Here is an 18,798-nt window from a genome sequence, read left to right on the forward strand (position 1 = left end):
TAAAAAAGATAATGAAAGAGTTGAGCACTGTTCCTACTTCCATAACTTCAATCATTCCATCTGCAGTCTCTACCCTCTGAAGGAGGAAGCTGCTTAGAGCCACCCCAGCTGACCAGGTGGATATTAGGATCCTGGCTGCTCATGTTCATCAATGTGTTTAAGCAGTAAAATACCTGCATACACATGAAGGGGGACAAAGAGAATTTTGTAATGAAAGTGGTCAATGTCTTTTGGTCAGGAACAATGGATGTTACAATAGTAGTAGATATGAAATAATTTATATTTCAACATGTTGTTGCTGCTATTGTTGACTAATTTCCCCATTTGGGGTTTCATCGGCCAAGATACTGGAGTGGTTTGCCATTTTCTCTCCAGCTCATTTTACAAATGAGGAAAATGAGGCAAACAGGGTTAAGTGTCTTGCCCAGGGTCACATAGCTAGTAAGTGTCTGAGACTGGATTTGAACTCAGGAAGATAAGTTCTATCCACTGAAGCTAGCTTTCCATTTCAACAGGGTTCATTTTTTTATATAATATTATATCATATATATTATATCACACACACATATATTTACCAATTTAGAGAAGTGAAAATACAAATACCGGGGCGGCTAGGTGGCACAGTGAATAGAGCACCGGCCCTGGAGTCAGGAGGACCTAAGTTCAAATCCGGCCTCAGACACTTAACACTTACTAGCCATGTGACCTTGGGCAAGTCACTTAACCCCTATTGCCCTGCCCTCCCTCCTCCAAAAACAGAAAAAGAAAATACGAATACCATTTGATGTTACTCAGAGCTCCTCAGAAAAGAAGTTTAAAAAACACACATATCAGAATACCACACCAAATCACTCAAGCTTATTTTATTGATACTTATTAGATAAGAAAATTTTATTATAGCATTTGATGCATTTTACAACACACCTTCCGGGAGTGGTTGTATAATGTCTACCAACATTTATTGTGTAGGCTAAAGTCTGTTACACCTCCCAAGTGGATGATTTGTTATTACATTTTTAATTCCCTCATGGTAATATATGGTCGGTTATTCACTCTGGGTGCTTAAAATGGTCCATTCAGTCTGTGGTTTTCCTTTTGTTATCCTATCTAGCTACAGGTTTTAAGATACATTCAAATAAAAAAAAAAGAGAGTTAAGTTATCTGCATTAAGTGCACACATACAACAGCAAATCGAGCTGAGGACACACTTTTACTAAAATGTCTTCGGTTTAGAGAATAAATAGCTTGAAAACATGAGCCGCGCTTGCTTGTATGCTTTCTCTCAAGCATCCTAAGTGTCCGTAACACTATGTGGAATCCCTTCAGGGACGGACAACTCTTTCTATCAGAAGGGCAAAGATGACGGCATTATTTATGCAAAAGATCATCAGTACTAATTCTTCAAGTAAGAGGCTAGGAGAAATGGCAGCGACATAGTGTGGTGACTGATTATAATAAATAAACTGCCTTCTTGGAAGGAAAGATTTTACAGAAATACAATCGGTGTGAAGAAAAAACATACAGATGAGGTTTAAAAAGTAGGTAAACTTACGTATAGAGACATACACACAGTAGGGAGTCAATAGTAAAGGTAATTTTTGTAGGCATTACTTACCTAGGTTGAGAATATTGCAATATACTCATGTTGCTATGGCTGGACATGTAATACTAAGATTCCTCAACTTAACGTTAGCAGGATTTTTGGTTCGTGTTTCTGAATGAATCTTGAAGATACTTTGACCTTCACCTTACTAACTCCTGTGTGTGCCTACATGTGCATGTGTTTGCTTACCAATAAGACCACTATTCTTCCAAATCACTCCACATTTGCAGCACTCAACAGAACCTACCTTTTTGCTCATTTTTCATTCTTTCCAAAAGAGACTCCATCTTTTCCCAAGCACAAGACACAAAGGTTAAATAGAAAATGAAAAAAAAAAAAAAAAATAGCCCATAGGCTAGAAAAATCACATTGATACAATCCCTCTATTGAAGAGAGGGAGAAAATACATGGGCATTAAGTGGTCGCACCTTGGAGCTGCTCAAGTGTTTGGATTTCAGAAGTGGCTTCTGTAGAAAAGGCAAGGATGTGGATCTTATGAAAATCCCACAGCCCTGCTTTTTGAAATAGTTCGATTTTCTTCAACGATCAAAATTCTATAGCCTCTCTCATTCATACCAATGTGCTGTCACTCAGTTTTGCTGTGGGTCTTCCCTTCCCTGCTAAGACACTTTCTCCAGAACACCCCCACATTTCCCCCTTTAGGCCCTCTGATTTAAGTAAGGATCTTTGGCTCGGATCATTAGACTATTTTTGCTTAGAGGCTGTGGTTCCCAGAAACCAATGGCCATTTTCCCTGATGCAAGATGAAAATAACCTTGTGACGTGTGTATTTCAGTGCCATGGAGAGCACATGATAACATAATGCTTGACCAGCACCCTGACTTGCCTGCATTTTACAAAATATGTTTAAAGGAAAAAAGGTTTTTTGTTTTGCTTTAATCCATACATTCTCGTTCTTTCCAGACTTTTGGCCTACCTGTGGATTACAGAAACAGGATTTCAAGTTTTCTGCATAAGGAAAATCACGGATGTTGCCTTCCAAAGACACAATCTTTCATCCAGGTAGCCATGGAAGAAGCCATGGGCTCTGAAGAAATTGGACCACCAGCAGAAGCAGGCTGCTCCGACATGAATATGAATTTGGCTGCTGTGTTTTGTATGTAGTAAAGGATCAGGTTCATGATATGTTCATCCAGGAGATCGAATGTCAGTCCACCCAGAATGAAGACATACTGTGACTGGTGTCATCTGACAAGCCTCCCACCCTTCTATACCATGCCTACAATCATAGTCAACAAGCCAAAGGATTTACTTCCCCCCTATCCACAGGATAATAACTGGTTTCTGTTTTCAGTGCATCTTTAAAGGAAAGAATAAAATAAAATAAAAAAGACCTGTCAAAGGTCAGCAAGTTAAATCCTTAATACAACAATTGCAGCGTTGGGCCATTTCTTATGATATCTGAAGAGTAATAAAATTAGATACAAGGTCTCTGATACATATTTACATACTATACAAAGTTTACACTCTTCTCCCATTAGGCACAAGGTTGATTTGTCTACTCAGGAGGGATTGAGAGAGAGACAGAGAGAGGGACAGAGAGACAGAGGCAGGGGCCAGGAGGGGATAGAGTGAGAACAGAGGTTGGAGGACTGGGGAGGTTAAAGGAAAATATTGTTTTTTGCTTTTGTTTTTTTCTGTAAAAAAAAAAAAAGGAACCAAGTTCCTCTCATCGCAAGCTTGTCTGTTTTGGAAGCTTGGCACCCATCAAGATGCCAGAAGTAAGAGTTACAGGGGCTTTCATCTGCATGCTGGATCCCACCATGGTGGGGAAGCTGCGGTTCCTTCGAATCCCAGAGTTCAGCTGAAGGCCTCCAATGGCACTCGTGACAACAGGGCAGCCTAGGGAAAGACCCTCAGGCCCAAGTGCCCTCGTTGGCCCCTGGGGCCCACAGACAAGAGGCCCCTGGTCTTCCGCCAAAGCAGGGGCATGGGGGCGCCCTGAGTTCACAACCTTGGCTATGCCAAACCGCTTGACTTTGTCAACCAGATTGAGGTTGGAGACAGACACCTCTGTCTGGCTCTCACTGTTTCTGATGTTCTTTTTCTCCCTCACCTCCTTCAGGATGGAGCTGGCTGGTTTAGAGGCCAAAAAGTTGTCATAAGGGGGGCTGGTACATTTGAAGTCGAAGGAGGGTGGGGAAGACAGCGGTGTCTGCATAGGTGAATTTGGAGGGGTGGAAGGGATCACAGTCATTTTAGGGGAGTATGGGTTCAAGAGGGTGCCCTTGCCCGCCCGGTCCCAGCTCTGGGGATTGTACACGGCTGCCGAAATGCCCCTCTCCTTCAGCAGCCACACCAGCCCGAGGGATGTGCTCATTGTGGTGGTGGATTCCCGGAGGTTGGTGAAAGACTCAGCCAGACTCAGTCTCCGGGGAGTGCACGGTGTGCCCACTGGGGTGGATTTCAAGTTGCTAGAACTGCCACAAGCTGGAGTCGGGGCTGAGTTAAGGCTAAAAGGAAAAGAAAAAAATCAGACCTAGTTATTCAACATGAAACACCTTCAACATCCCAGGGGAAATTAGTATGTCAATTGACTTCATCTGTTTATGCTGGGTTGAGCCAAAATGGTACAATCTGTAAGCAAAATTAATGGCTGAAAAGTGCACTGAGACTTTTGTGACACCCAGCATGAACCTACAGACAGAATGTAAGCTCTCTCAAGGCAGGGCCTATTTAATTTTTGCATTTTTATCTCCACCACCTAGCTACTTCATAACTGCTTCTAGAAAGAATGAATGGATGCACTGAAGGCTGGCCCAGGGCAAAACTGTAAAATCCATTACCTCGAACCATCTCTTTGTAAACTCCTTTCTTCTTTCTCCCTACTATTCAGTGACCTTCATCCACCCAACAACATAATAACACACTCTAAAGTCTGCAAAGTGAAATATGTCTTATCTAATTTAAATTTCACAACAACACTCGAGGATAAGTATTACGGTTATTAACCCCATTTTACAGATGAGAAAACTGAAGCCAGAGATGTTAGGTGTATGCCCAAGGTCATACAGTTTCCAGCTCTTCCTGAGTGACCACATTGTCAATAGTTTAAGGGAAAATACACCCGAGGAAAGTGATACGTTGATTTAAAGTCACTCCATTGTCCAAAAAGGATGAGATTTCTCTGGAGTGGGCACTCCCTTCCAAAAAGGCAGATCATAAGTCTTCTAGATCTTAGAAGTGATTAAAATCATCATCAAACTTCTCCAGGTAAAAATATTTTTGACCTTAGCCAACTGATGGATTTCTGAATGGCAGACAGAGATGGTTTTGTTACTAGGCTTGTGTTCAAAGACCTTCCAGTGTAGAAGGCCTAGCCAAGATGGTTCCCTGCTGGCACAGCTTTTGAGAACACAGAATTGTCTTTATATAACAATGAGGTATCAAAAGAAAGTTTCAGAGTGCTTCTATTCACACCAAATTAGAAATGACCTGTATCAGAGCAGTTTTTGGTTGGTGGGGAGGGATTGGGTAGAGGGAAAGGGATAAGGGGGAAGTACCACCAAGGAGCAAGATGCCTTTTTAGCTTTCCTGGAACCACACGGGTCTATTCGGCCTTTGCAAAGACCATCCACATCAAGAATAGAAGGTATAAAACCTATAAATAAGTTTAGATTCTTCTCAATATCACTCAAGTGAAGAAAGTCATGGGGCAAAAATGCTTCTCCTACATAACTCAGTTCTTGGTTTTCTTCTCTTCTACCCACTTCACACCAGTTCTTTTACCCATTAAAAAAATTGAAAGGACATTAAGGAAATATGCTTTAGTCTCTGCTCACCTGTGTGATAAGACAGATTAGCAACCCCACTCAGCAGTACAAAGGTCAGGAAAACCTACTGTATGAGAGCTGCCCAAATGATACAAGAAAGTCACTCAAATGTGCACAATTTCAGCCCAGGAAGAAACCTCAGAGGTCAGTTCCAGTCAAACCCCCTTTCCACTCTAAGTACTCCACTAAGAAATACGAAAACTGAGGCCTGGAGGAGTGGTTTGGTCTAACATCAGACAGCTATACCGAGTGATAGAGATCTAGCAACAGAACTCACTTAGGACTCCCAGTCCAGTGTTCTTCTGCTAGACCACACTAGGACCTCAGGCTTTCTCGTATGCCTTGTTCAGATCTATTCAAGCACATGGGGCTGCCAGAACAGAACTGGTGGAGGGGGAAGATGGAGAGACTGGGACAGATAAAAGGTTTCTCATTTCCACCATAATAATGGAATAGAAGCTACATTTATTTGTGTTTGTACAGATACACACACACATAGAGAGAGAGAGACAGAGAGTTAGAGACAGAGACACACACAGAGACAGAGACACAGAGAGAGAGAGAGAGAGAGAGAGAGAGAGAGAGAGAGAGAGGCACACACATACAGAGACAGAGAGAGAGGCACAGAGACAGAGAGAGAGGCACACACACACAGACAGAGAGAGAGAAAATAGAGGATAGAATTAAGGTGAATGCTATCAAGACTACTGACAATAGGGGGGAAGGCCTCTTTTAAATAGGAGCACTGAATAACACTGCCAAAAAAAAACCCCACAGCTTTAGTAAATCCACCCTTAACAAGCTCTGTCTGGCCACGGCTACTAAGGTTAACATGAACAAACTAATGAAGAACACAGTAGATATTTAATAAATGGAAAGGGAAGGAGAGGAAGAAAAGGGTAGGAGGGACAGAGAGGAGGGAAGAGCAAAGGAGGGAGGAAGGAAGAGAAAGAAGAGAAACAGGATGGAAGGAGGAAGGAATGAAGGGAGAGAGGGAGGGAGAAAGAGGAGGAACAAAGAGGAGAGTATGGGAAGAAGGGAGGAAAGGAAGGAAAAGGAGAGAAAGGGAGGAAGAAGGAAGAGAAGAAGGGAAGAAGAGAAGGGAGGGAAGAGAAAGGACAAGCAAGGGAGGGAGGAAGAAAGGGGGAAGGAGAAAGGGAGTGGATTAAGGGAGACAATGAAGCAAAACCACTTCCAATGGAGTTCATATGGCTGACAAACCTAGGAATACTGAATCAGAACTTATTTCCTTACACCACCTGGTGGACTTGTCTGTAACTGCCAGAGCTACCTACAGAAAGCTTCACTGATCAGCACTCAGCTGGAATCAACCACAATTTAGTGAATGCTTGAAAAAGAAGGCTTCTTGACCAGAAGCAGGAAGGTGCCACAGTCTGCCAACCGCCCTATATATGCCCTAGAGCAGATGAGAGACAGAATCGTGTCATCTGAGAGAAAGTTTGCTTAAGTGCTCTGAACCAGTGGACAGGCTGGGGAAGTCATGGATGAAAGATGCTTAACACTAAAAGATGTGTGAACCTCAAAATCTAAGTTTAAGAATTTTAAATCAAAGCTGCACCACCTTTGGCTTGTTAGTTCGTGAGAGCAGAATGAACAGCCAACATGCACACCACCACATAAACACAAAAGCATCATCACACCTGGAGAAGAGAAATTATGGAAAACACAGGATGAATTCTCATTCTGGTTAAAATGCATTTTTAAAAAAAGAGTAATGCAGATGGAATTATATGAAATGCATTCTACCAAAAATAGAAAGTTTTTTAAATATAAAATTTAAAAAAAATTTTAAGGTTTCAAATTTTTTAAAAAAATCTTATTCCCAGTTTTTCTAATTAATTTCTAACTGTAAGGTACATACTCAACCAAATTAAAAAAAAAAACCCAATAGCAAAAATAAACCCAACCTAATGACTAAGTGCAAGGGGCTTTTCTCTATATTTAAACTCATGGTTTAAAAAAAATTGTGATTACTGGTGTATCACCAGAATTAATGACCACAGCCTTGTGGAAAGAATGCCTTTGCGGACCCTGTTTCCTTGATTAAGAAAACAGTGGAGGTAGTGGTTGTGCTTACAGGGTAGGAAAGCAAGGTACCACAGGAAGAAAGGAATAAAATAAACTTAAAACCAGAGTTTCATAATTCAAAGGTTCTTAACCTGGGGTCTATGAACTCAAAAAACCCCAACAACCCCAAAACCTATTTATATGATAACTATTTCAGTATAATTGGTTCCCTTTGTGATCCTGTAACTTTTATTCTATTTTCTTTTTAAACATTATTTTGAGAAGTGATCCATTAACTTCACCAGACTGCCAAAGGGGTCCGTGACATGAAGCATGTAACAACCATTGGCCCAACTCCACCAGATGAGAGATTTGGGGTTGAGTATCAATTAGTGTTAATGTCAGTCTCCTATGAAGTTGAGGAAGGAGTATCTTTAAAGGAAATGTTAGGAACATGACCTGTTAAAATATTAGCTTATAATGCCCACAAAATGGCCTTCAGCATCTAATCTCTCCAGGTTAGCCATTGTCCCACACATACACACACACACACACACACACACACACACACACACACACATGCACGCACACACATTCGTGTGCACACACACACACACACACACACACATGCATTCATTGTATACGACCCTGCTGAACGGTAACTGCCGGCAGCGTTGCTCACCCCCTGACCGACTGGGGTCATACTGTTTGCCCTATATCTCCTCTCAGCATAACGTGACATAAGGCCGTTTCATCCTCCTCCTTCTCCTCACATGACCTGTGAAGAATTATTCATAGGTGAAAGAGCTCCTTGGTGAGGAGGGTCTCATGTCTCCCCTCCCCACCACTCAGCCCACCTGAGGTCCATTCTGGCCCCAGCCTCAATGAGCAGGACATCTTCCTTGGTCCCTAGAGCCACTATGACAAAGCTCTCTTGTGGCGTAAATGTGATTTCCCTATAGCTAAATTTTCAGGAGCCCCAAGTAGGGCCATATTGAGAGAAGTCAAGTCCCTCCCCAGTATCCACTGCACAGTTTCTCCAGTGAAGCTGAGGTTTGTGAACCATGGCTTAAGAATGGCTTGTGCTTTGGTCTTGGAGCCTCTCAACAGATTCCATTCCATTGGGTATCGATGAACACTGACGCATTAGATTCACAGCTATGTACAGTTAGAGCCAAAAGGGGACCTCAGAGGCCATTGATTCCAATTCCATCCTTTTACAGGTGAGAAAATGGAGATGGGGAGAATGCCCTGGGTCATACAACTAGTGTCTGAGGTAGGATTAGGACTCAGGTTTTCTTGGCTGTATGCACAGTACCCCCTGGATGCCTGATACAGCACTGGTCCTTAGGGTTCAATACATAGTGGAAATCAACCCCCTTCTGAAAAATGTCATGCTGATGTGAGTAGTTTCAAAGCAGAGTTCCAACAAGCAGATCCCCAGCAGTCTCCATACTAGTCTATCAAAAAGTGGCCTAAGAATGCTTCAGTTCATACTCCTGGCATTCTGGTCACTCAGGGTTTTCAGGCCATTTGATCTTTTTAACCACACAGAGCTGAATTAGAAGGAAATTCTACACAGATATCTGAGAGGCTGTACAGAAGGATGGAAGAAGTCCTGGTTTTGGAGTTGGAAGACCAGGGTTTGAAATTCTGCTCTGCTGACTGTGTAGCTGACCATATAAAATGAGGAAATTGGACTGGATGACCTCTAAGGCCCTTCCAATTCTACATCAATGAACTTGTGATTTAAATCCATCCTAGATGGAGAGATCATAGATATGAAGTTGGAAGTGACCTTAGAAAAGTCCAACTCCTCATTTTACAGATGAGGAAACTGAAATCCGGAAAGATTACACAGCTAGTAAGTGGTAAAATGATTTGAAACCAAGTCTTCAGACTCCAAATCCAGAGCTCCATCCAAGATGCACGCCAAGCTGAATCACATGAGCAACCTTGGGAAAGGAAAGCTGTCTGATTCCAAACAGGGTCCTGGAGGGCCAATACGAAAGAGCTTAATAGGCCTTCAGGATAAAGATGTTTAACCTTGGTACCTCCAAACTACCAAGTTGCTTGGTGGCTGGTCCTCTTCCTTACTGAAATACATCAGTCTGTGCCTTTGACTGCAAAGGCTGAACATGGCCAGCCACGTCTTGAAGTCACCCAACCTTATACCCCAGGGCTGTCCTCCCTTACCTTGGCGTGACCCTTGTGAGCTCATCGGAGGGGTGCAGGATGCGACATGTGGTAAAGGTGAAAGTGGAGTTGGTCTGCGACATACATTTCCCAGGATGATGTGCTACAAGGAAGGAAGGAAGGAAAAACACACACAAAAATTCTTTGACATCTTTAGATGAGAGAGAGAGACACAGAGAGAGAGAGAGACAGATAGAGACAGAGAGAGGAGAGAGAGAGAGAGAGAAGAATTCTCCAGTCTTCAACAGATGCAAGAAGAGTGATGAGATACCTTTCAGTTGGATCTAGGCGAGGAAGGATGAAAACAAACGTTCTTGGTGGTTGGAGAATCCCTCACAAACAATCGAAAATCTGAGGTTTGGCTGGTGAGTGCCCTGATCATGCATAGGCGGATTCCAGGTTTCGTCCTGATCCAGGTAAAGGTATCCCATCATATTTCTTTTCAATAGTGGATCCAGCTTGGGGGTAGGGAGGCCAATGTGCCTTGTGTTTAAATTTGGCTGCTGGCTGTATATGATGGGGACTGCTTTCCTCTTTCGGCATTCCAGAAAGTTTCTCATATTAACAGATGCCAGAACTCCAAGCAGGGAAGGATAGGGAGCATTTGGAGATATCATGGCACGCTAGGGTTATTTTAAGCATTGTTCTCTAAGCTGCTCACCCAACAGGGGTTGGGGGGCTGTGGAGGGGAAAAGCCTTTTGCTCCCTTTTACATTCGCGAAAAGAGGCTCTTGAAAGTTGGTTCCACTACTGCTCATCTGTAAGTGTCATTGCAAGAGATGCAAAAACCTCAGCGGGACTTGACAACAACTTTATGAGGGTGTGCATTGATCAGTGCTGACCCAGGTTGAAATCTCAGCCTTGCCATTCACTACCTGGGTGATGCTGGGTAAGACTTCACCCGTGAAAGCTGCAGTTTCTTCATCCGATCCATGATGACCCATGTTAAGAATGCTGAAAGAAAGCCTTACCTACAACACAGCAGTTGCAAGCATTGACAGGACCATTGCTTTCATGGATGATCTTTGATATGATGAATATATTTTTGAAACCAATGGCAATCATGTTGGCCAATTTACCCAATTATCTTTCTTTCAAAGGTTTGGCAGGTTGTTGTCAAGTCCCCTGCAGAACGGGATCCACAGCAAAGGAAAGCAGAAAGGTTAAGAGCCGTGCGGTTGAGAAGCTTGCTAAGGAATCACTTTTATGCTCTACTTAAGAGATCATGATTGCATAGGATTTCTTCATTCATAACTTAAAGGTTCTTTTTTAAAAAGAGACTGTTTCAAAGGGCATGCACAACACATTGTTCACAGAGAGCCCCATCCCACTCAGCCCTCAGAGACCTCCTACGAGGAGATTTTTAACTTAGTATCACAGGCCCACTTGCCCAGTTTGCAAATTAAAAAGCTGTGGTGGCCCTTTTAAAAAAGAGTCTTCCAGAGAAGCTCCTGGCTTTGGTCTAGAGTTCACTGGAGGGGCTCCATTTTCTCACGAAAACAGAAATGAAAACTGTTCACTGCAAGTCAAACTGGATGAGGAAACCAGGGAATGGAGGCAAAAAAATATCCCACATACATAATGAAAGATGAGATTAAGAGCATGAGGACTGAGATGGGTCAATGGAAGGTCAATGTGACATTGTTGATCATTTCAATACAACACGTAGTTGGGTACTTGAATTTACTGCACATTGGGTTGGCTGTTGTCTATGCTACTGGAGTAAACTTTCAATCATAGGATCTTAGATTTAGAGCTAGACAGAACCTCAGAGGTCATGTTATTTTATAGATGAGGAAACTGAGGCCCAGAGCATAAGTGACTTGCCCAATGTCACACAAACAGTAAGTGGCAGAGGAGGGACTTGAACCCATGACCTTTGTTTCCAAATCCAGAGTTCTTGTCTCTATGCCATGATAAGTCATGCCACAAATGGCATCAAAGTGGGGAGTCGGGGAGAAATCAGGTCCAACAAAGAACCTCCGTCACATCTTATTTCTCAACCAATAAATGTAATGTACAATGGACTTGGCTAACTTAGAAACTACTACAAATACACACACATACATACACAAATGGGAAAAGCTATGAAGGGAAGGGTAGCCTAGCAATCACGACTCTCTTATTGTGATAAGGCCTAAAAAGAAAAGCCACAGAAAAGCTGAGGAAAGGATCCCAAATAACAGACATGAGGTTATTTGGAAGGGAGAAAAGAAAATACAGTTATTAGAGATTATCAAGACACAACGGTTCTTTGCTAGATGACACACACGATTGAATGAAGCAATGCTGGATTTAAAATCAAGGGCATACACCTTCTGAAACATGTGACCCAAATAGCCAAAGATGGGGCAAGGGGGATACAGGGGCACCATGTCACTTTCCATCCTCCACCCTTTTTGGATTAGAATTGAATTGCAACATCTCTTTTGAAGTGGGCATTTGAAAGACATAGCTGCATTAGCAGAAGCAAAACCCATCACTGAATAATGGGTCTTGGGGACAGGGAAAAGGCTGCTAAAAGTATAGAGGTCATTGGTCTCCCAAAGCCACAGAGAAAAGTTAGAAGGGAAAGAAACTGAGTCAAAGCCAAGAGATTCAAGCCCATCCCAAATACCACTAGGAAAGCTTGGACCCGGTCTTCCTCCATCAGTCAATAGAGGCTGCCATGTTGCTGAAGGACTTTCCTTCCTTGAACAACAAAGAGAGCAAGTGATCTCATATCACTGGACACTTAGGAAGCACCTTATGTTTGCCAAAAAGCAAAAGCTATGTCACACCTAAAGTTGAGAGCTGTTGCAACTTCCAATCAAGAGTATCTACCTAACGTCTGCCTTGCTTTTTCAGGGAGGCCAGACTCTTGAACACGATTTCCAAGATTCACGTTCCATTCCCTGAATCCCATCTTCACCAATTGCAAAAAGGCAATTTCTTTGTAAAATAGGGATAAGGGATCCTAAATGTAATTATCAGGAATTTATTTGCCACAGAGATTACAGACCTTTGGGCCAAAGAAATAAAGGCTAAAATTGCTTAAAATGTTCTCTTTTTCAACCCAACTAGGAAGCCAACTTCAAGGTGCATCAGAGATGGTAAGTAGTCTGGTTTGAAAGGGCTGTAGGTGCTTTTACTGAGTATTTTATTCAAGAAATTTCACTCAAGTTTTGTGAAAGCAAATTGATTCTTCCTTTCTACCTCCCCCCCCCCCCTCCCCCCCCCCGCTCAGTTTTCACTTGTGTGTGATTCTGGATCCAACAATAGCTAGTAGTAAAGATCCTGGCATGGAAATTCCCTCCAACAAGTGCTGATCACAACCCCTTTATCAGCTACAAAGACTGGCATGAAGCATATAGAGTTGAAGTGACTTGCCCAGTGTGTCACAGAGCTCATCATTATTAGAGGAATTGTTCAAACCTGGGGTTTTGTTTGTTTTTAAGTTGCAGCCTAATACTGGATCCATAAATTATATTACTTTTATTAAGTTTTGGGATTTGAAGGGCAGGGGTTCAAATCTGCAGATCAGGGAAATCCAAACAAGGAGGAAACACCCTCTTTTAATGCAGAATGGCAATTACTCTGTCCTTTATAGCAGTTTAAGAGTTAGTTGCCTGAGGCACTAAGAGGTTGATTTGTTGAGTCACAGACTTCCTATGTCAGAAGGGGAACTTAAACCTAGGCCTTCCTAAAACCAGCTCCAACTCTCTTGCACTGCCTCTCTCTCTTTCTCCTAATATTTTTTTCTTCCTTTCTTTCTATTTCCTTATTGTCACATACGGTCTTTTAATTATGATAAATAGTCTTCAAGGTCCCTTCCAGCTCTGACTGGTTTCTTGATTCATTTCCCCATCAAACTTGTGCCCTTTGGTAAATTATAAGTGATTTAATTGTATATGTGGTTTGCCCAATTTCACATCCCAGTAGTTCTACATAGACTAATCTAAGATTATTAGGACACAACAAAAAGACGTCTCTATTTTCTCCAGGACCAAAGTCCTTGTCTGGTGATAAACTCTTCTGAAGGCCCTCCAGAGGGCCCCTCAAATATTTCTTTAACTGGTGCAATACAACTACAGGCAATATTTTTCAATCACTGAGACACAAAGTCCCAGTGGGCCATGATACTCAATTCCAAATCCACTGATGACATAGGAACCCCACCACAGGCAAGCTGTCTCTGCTCCCAGAAGGACCCAGCTGGGTCACAGATCTATCTCAACCACCTGCAACAAGTCAGGGTTTGGCAATGGGGATTCAGCCTTGGCCTACCCGAAGCTCCCTTCTTCCTTCCCAAGCTGCCCAAGCTACCTACTACTGTCCCTAGCAGTCTCAGTCAACCCCCTAAGTGGAAAATGCCAAAGATGACTGATAAGAACTATCTCCTGAGTTAGAAAAGATTCTACCAGGGTGTCTCAGGCACTGAGGAGGATCCAGTTTCATGAGGAAGGTCAATGTTACTGCTGTACTCAAGCTGAAACACCTGCATCATAAGACCGAGTCCTCTGACCCTTCTGTTTCCATGATTTCACCTTTTTCCTTTAAAGTAGCCTTGGAAATAGCATAAATTGTTACCAACAGGCTTGAGTTCATTCATCTTCCCATAAAGAAAGATAAGCTGAGAATTTTTCAGGGACTAATTAACAAAACTTTTAAAATAGACTGAAAATAAAGTGAGGTGAAGGAATGGGAGTGAGGTTGAGAAGTTAGCCATACAAAACACACAGACTAGATCATTATTTTATTCGCAAGATTACTATTATTTCTTAAGATTTCAGAGAACTTCACAAAAAAATCCCTGAATGACTCTTGGGATATGAATATTGCTAATTCACATTTTTTAAAAGGAAGATGAGGCACGGGATCCATGGAGATATTTCCCCACACTTGAACTAGGGCACAATTTTACACAGATGGAAAAAAATCCCAATAAGGGCTGACCCCATACTGTGAAGTTCTGCACCCACAGCAAATGCTACAAACTTAATGACCCTCTTCCTCCTCTCTATCTTGCACCTTTTATAGAATTGTGAACTCTTTTGCTATGTGGAACACCAGGAGTGAGGCTGATGCAGGGGGGTGGTTAAGGCAAGCCTGGTAAAGGCACACTCAGGCTGCAATTCCAGTCATTGCCACGAGGGGAGCTGGTTAATGCATATGGTCTCATCAGCATAGTCAGCCAGGGCTTGCTAACTGCACCAAATTCATTAAAATGTTACTATCTAAAAAAACCAAATGACAGGTATATAAAAGCCCATTTTTCTTTGTGGAAAAAATAAGTCTAAATACATCCCAAATGGACATTGATCTTTATTTCATTTGCTGAACAATTTGACCTGCCATTTTCAAGAAGTCTAACTAAAAACTCTTAACAGGCCAGGTCTCCTTAGCTCAGAACATGGCCCAATTAAAATCTATTGGGAATGTTCTCTACCTAGCAGCTGCTAGAAATGAGTCTCCATTTTTTCTTTTTAAATTTTTTTCAATAATAAGTTAGAGCTTGGACCTGTGATTTCATTGGTATACAGAATTCCCACAGGAGAAAAGTCCCTTTATCAATGCATACTAGCACCTTCCCTGACATTTATGGCCTTAGATAGTTGCCTAAAGTCCTGAGAGATTAATTTGCCCAGGGTCACAAACCAGTATGTGTTGGATTTGAAATCATATTTTCCTGGCTCCAAAGCCAACATTCTATCTACCAGGTCATCTAGCCTCTTATTAAAAAATAAGTCAGGGGCGGCCAGGTGGCACAGTGAGCAAGAGCACTGGCTCCAGTATTGGGATGACCTGGGGATCGAATCCCAGGCTCAGACACTTAGCACCCACCCAGAAACACCTGGCCGTGTAACCTTGAGCAAGTTACTTAACCCCGATTGCTTTAAAAAATAATAATAAAATAAGTCAATAAATTTGTTGTCCTATCCAATTCATGAACCCATTTGGGGTTTTCTTGGTAAAGATACTGGAGTGGTTTGGCATTTCCTTCTCCGGCTCATTTTACAGATAAGGAACTGAGGCAAACAGGCTTAAGTGACTTGCCCAGGGTCACACAGCTAGTGTGCATATCTAAGGCCAGATTTGAGCTCAGGAAAATGATTTTTTCTGTGCCACCCAGCTGTCCCCAAATCGATAAATAAATATACTCAAAATAATGGAGAGCAGAACAATCCTATATACTTTTTTCTTTTCCTCATCTCACTATGGAACCCTGGCCAAATCTGCTCATTGAAGATCAAGTTCAATAATAGGGCAAGGAGGAAAACATCTCTAGCAACTTTGTTTCTGCTAAGAGTCTCTGCTCACTCTTGTTCAGGCCCATAGCTGAAACTCTAGTTCTGGCATGACAGTTAATTTCCTCTTTGGCATTAAGTAGTTTCTGAAATGTGGCTCTTTTATCAGGTCTGAATGCTTTTCAAAAACTCTGAATGTTTGGACTCCTTTCAGTATGGTGAGGGGCTCTGATACACCGGTTCCCAAATCTACAATGTTCTTCTAGAACTCCTGCAATACAAGCACAGAGTGTCAGCTGCCCAGCTCCCAAAGGCTCCCCAAGCTGCCCTGGTAATCTTGCCTTTAGAATAAGGAGTACTGGGTAAGGAGGGTCTGTTTGAGTTGACTTGGATTCATTGAACAAAGGCCTTTGCTTGGGTCTTGCATAGCTAGCCTATATTATTTTAATGCCCAATAAAAATAATACCTGATACAATTTTATGTACTGTTCTGTAGACCAACACATAAAAAATACAAGCTGGTTTCAGACCCAGTTATCATCCCCAAAACTTGATTTCATGAGAATGACATCTTTGGTATTTCCCAAAATCCAAAAAGCAACTTTGAAGGGTGCAGAATTTAACAGTATGAGGTCACCCCTTCCCAGGTTCTTGTCAAAGACATGGTACCTGGAATAGTTGCCATAGATTATAATCAACAGGGTGTTTTCTAGTACAGTGTGAACACAGCAAGGATTACTAATGGTTAATCTCTTCCATTCTGGGAAATGAATACAATGCAATCAACAATTGGAGACCAGCACATGCCATGGAGAGGTCTATGGTTGTGAAGTTGGTCATAGTACACTGTTTGAAAGTCTCTGGTCTGGGGGTGGCCAGGTGGTGCAGTGAGTAAGAGAGCCAGCCCCAGAATCAGGATGACCTGGGATCGAATCTGGGCTCAGATACTTAGCACCCACCCAGAAACACCTGGCCATGTAAAGTCGAGCAAGTTACTTAACCCCAATTGCTTAAAAAAAAAAAAGTCACTGGTCTATTACTTCGGCCAGCAAGCCTGGGCTTTGCAAATGCTTGGGATTATGGTCACTTGTCTTGTTTCCTATTCCCTGCAAATCAAGGGTCTCCAGATGGAAGGAAGGAGCTTTTGAAGTGGTGGAGTGCCCTCCCTGACTCTGCACCTATGGTAACTATTCCAAGTACCCTATCTTTGACAAGAACCTGGGAAGGGGTGACCCCATACTGTTAAGCTCTGCACCCATCAAAGTTGTTTGTTTAGTGGATTTTGGGAAATATCAAAGATGTCATTCTCATGAAATCAAGTTTTGGGGGTGATAACTGGGTCTGAAACTGGCCTGTATTTTTTGTGGGTTGGACATAAAATCATATCAGGTATCACTTTGTTGGGCATTAAAATAAACCACGCTAAGATACAACTTTAACAGGCTCCCTTCTGGTATCTTCCCTGAGAATACCTTCCATTTGCAATGTACACAAGTTGTCACAAAAGTCTTCCTGCAGTTTTAAACTTTAACGGTTTCAAGAGCTTTAAGAGCTTAAAACTGCACAAACACTTTTGGACACCAGCAGAGCTCATCTGTACAGCTGTCTGCATGCCTTCTCCACCATTAGACTGCAAGCTCCTTGAGGTCCGGAATTCTATTTGCCTTTCTTCGTATCCCAGTGCCTAGCATTTAAACATTCACACTTAATGTTTGTTGACTGACTCACTGCCAGGTATCTGACCAGAGTCTATCCTGGTTTAAGTCTGCATAAGCAGAATCAGAATAACCTTCCACTTTGTTTTAAGCATGGTTACCACTGAACTATTTAATTGGTTGAGGCTACAAAATTTAAGTCATGCTAAACAATTCCTGTCTTTTTTCCTGTGGCTGATACAGATTATTTTATGCCTGTTTTGTTTCACTATTTATAATATAAATGGCTCAAGAGAGTGCAAGGTGCCTCTTTTCCTTACCATGATGCTTAGTACCCCCTTGATAAGAAATAGGTTTGAATGGCTACATCAAATCAATTAGATTATAAGCTCCTTGAAGGCAGGGACTGTCTTTTACCTTTTTTTTTTTTTTGTATACCCCATTTAGCATCTCATCTGGTAGCTTATAATAGGTACTTAATAAGTGTTCACTGTTTGATTGATTGATTGAATTAATGTAGGATCATAACCAATGACAGGACTGTAACTTGAGAGCTGGAAGGAACTTCAGAAATGACCTAATACAACCACTCATTTTACAGATGAGCTAAGTAGAGTCAAGATCTGAAACTCGGTTCTCTAACTACAAAAGCAGACCTTCATCCACACCGTCCTTACTCTAAACGACCCCATCTACCCAGAGTAGGATCCTGCCCATGGACTAATTCCACTAGTAAATTCTCACATTATTTTATGTCATTATTCAGAAATATGCCCATGACTTCATCAAAGATTGGAAGCTCATTGGCTATCCTCATTGATCTGTTCCTCTTGGCCTTCAAGAACCTCATCATGTTAGAACATTATAAGGATGGAGTGGTATATGATTGGAACCCTCATCTATGTGTGACCTGCTGGATAAACAAGCCTAGATTACAGAACCCTGGGATAACTCTAGGTCAAAACATCCTATTTCCTTTCTTTTCAATCCTTCATGGAAATGATAAGTTAACTCTAGACCTGTAGGCATTAACGGAGACTCCTATATCCTGGATTACCTTATAAAGTAGGTAAGGCAGCTCCAGTGAAACATAGAGACAAGAAAGCATGGAGGGTCCTGATCGGCAGAGGACCTATCCATACCAATAGCCTAACAAATAATGACTGAGGTGTGTAGCTGTCCTAGTCTCTCTCTGACTCATGTATATGATGATGGAGTTTCTTGCAAATCCTCAAGCCTTTCCTGTAACTGAGCATCCTATTATGGAATCAGAGGGTAACTGAGTCAGTTTCAGT

At 42.1% G+C, this 18,798-nt stretch overlaps 1 protein-coding gene across 13 annotated transcripts in view; it reads right to left on the reverse strand.

Annotated features, from left to right (window-relative positions):
- Positions 1-848: 848 nt before the first annotated feature.
- Positions 849-18,798, reverse strand: part of TRAK1 (trafficking kinesin protein 1) — a 148,909-nt gene continuing 130,959 nt past the window's right edge. For 11 of the 13 annotated variants that reach the window (XM_069088320.1, XM_069088319.1, XM_069088318.1 and 8 more), the window contains 2 exons: positions 9,622-9,724; positions 849-4,077 (listed from right to left, as the gene is read on the reverse strand). In XM_069088320.1, coding sequence (XP_068944421.1) covers positions 3,294-4,077; positions 9,622-9,724 — 887 coding nt within the window. In that variant the 3' untranslated portion in view covers positions 849-3,293. Of the gene's footprint in view, positions 4,078-8,107; positions 8,204-9,621; positions 9,725-18,798 lie in introns of those variants that run through there. The other 2 variants (XM_069088323.1, XM_069088321.1) reach the window with 1 other exon arrangement.

The sequence above is a fragment of the Petaurus breviceps genome, unplaced genomic scaffold (assembly GCF_028583685.1).
Source record: "Petaurus breviceps papuanus isolate PSGF00001 unplaced genomic scaffold, PetGlider_PUasm1.0 185, whole genome shotgun sequence".
Taxonomy (NCBI): domain Eukaryota; kingdom Metazoa; phylum Chordata; class Mammalia; order Diprotodontia; family Petauridae; genus Petaurus; species Petaurus breviceps.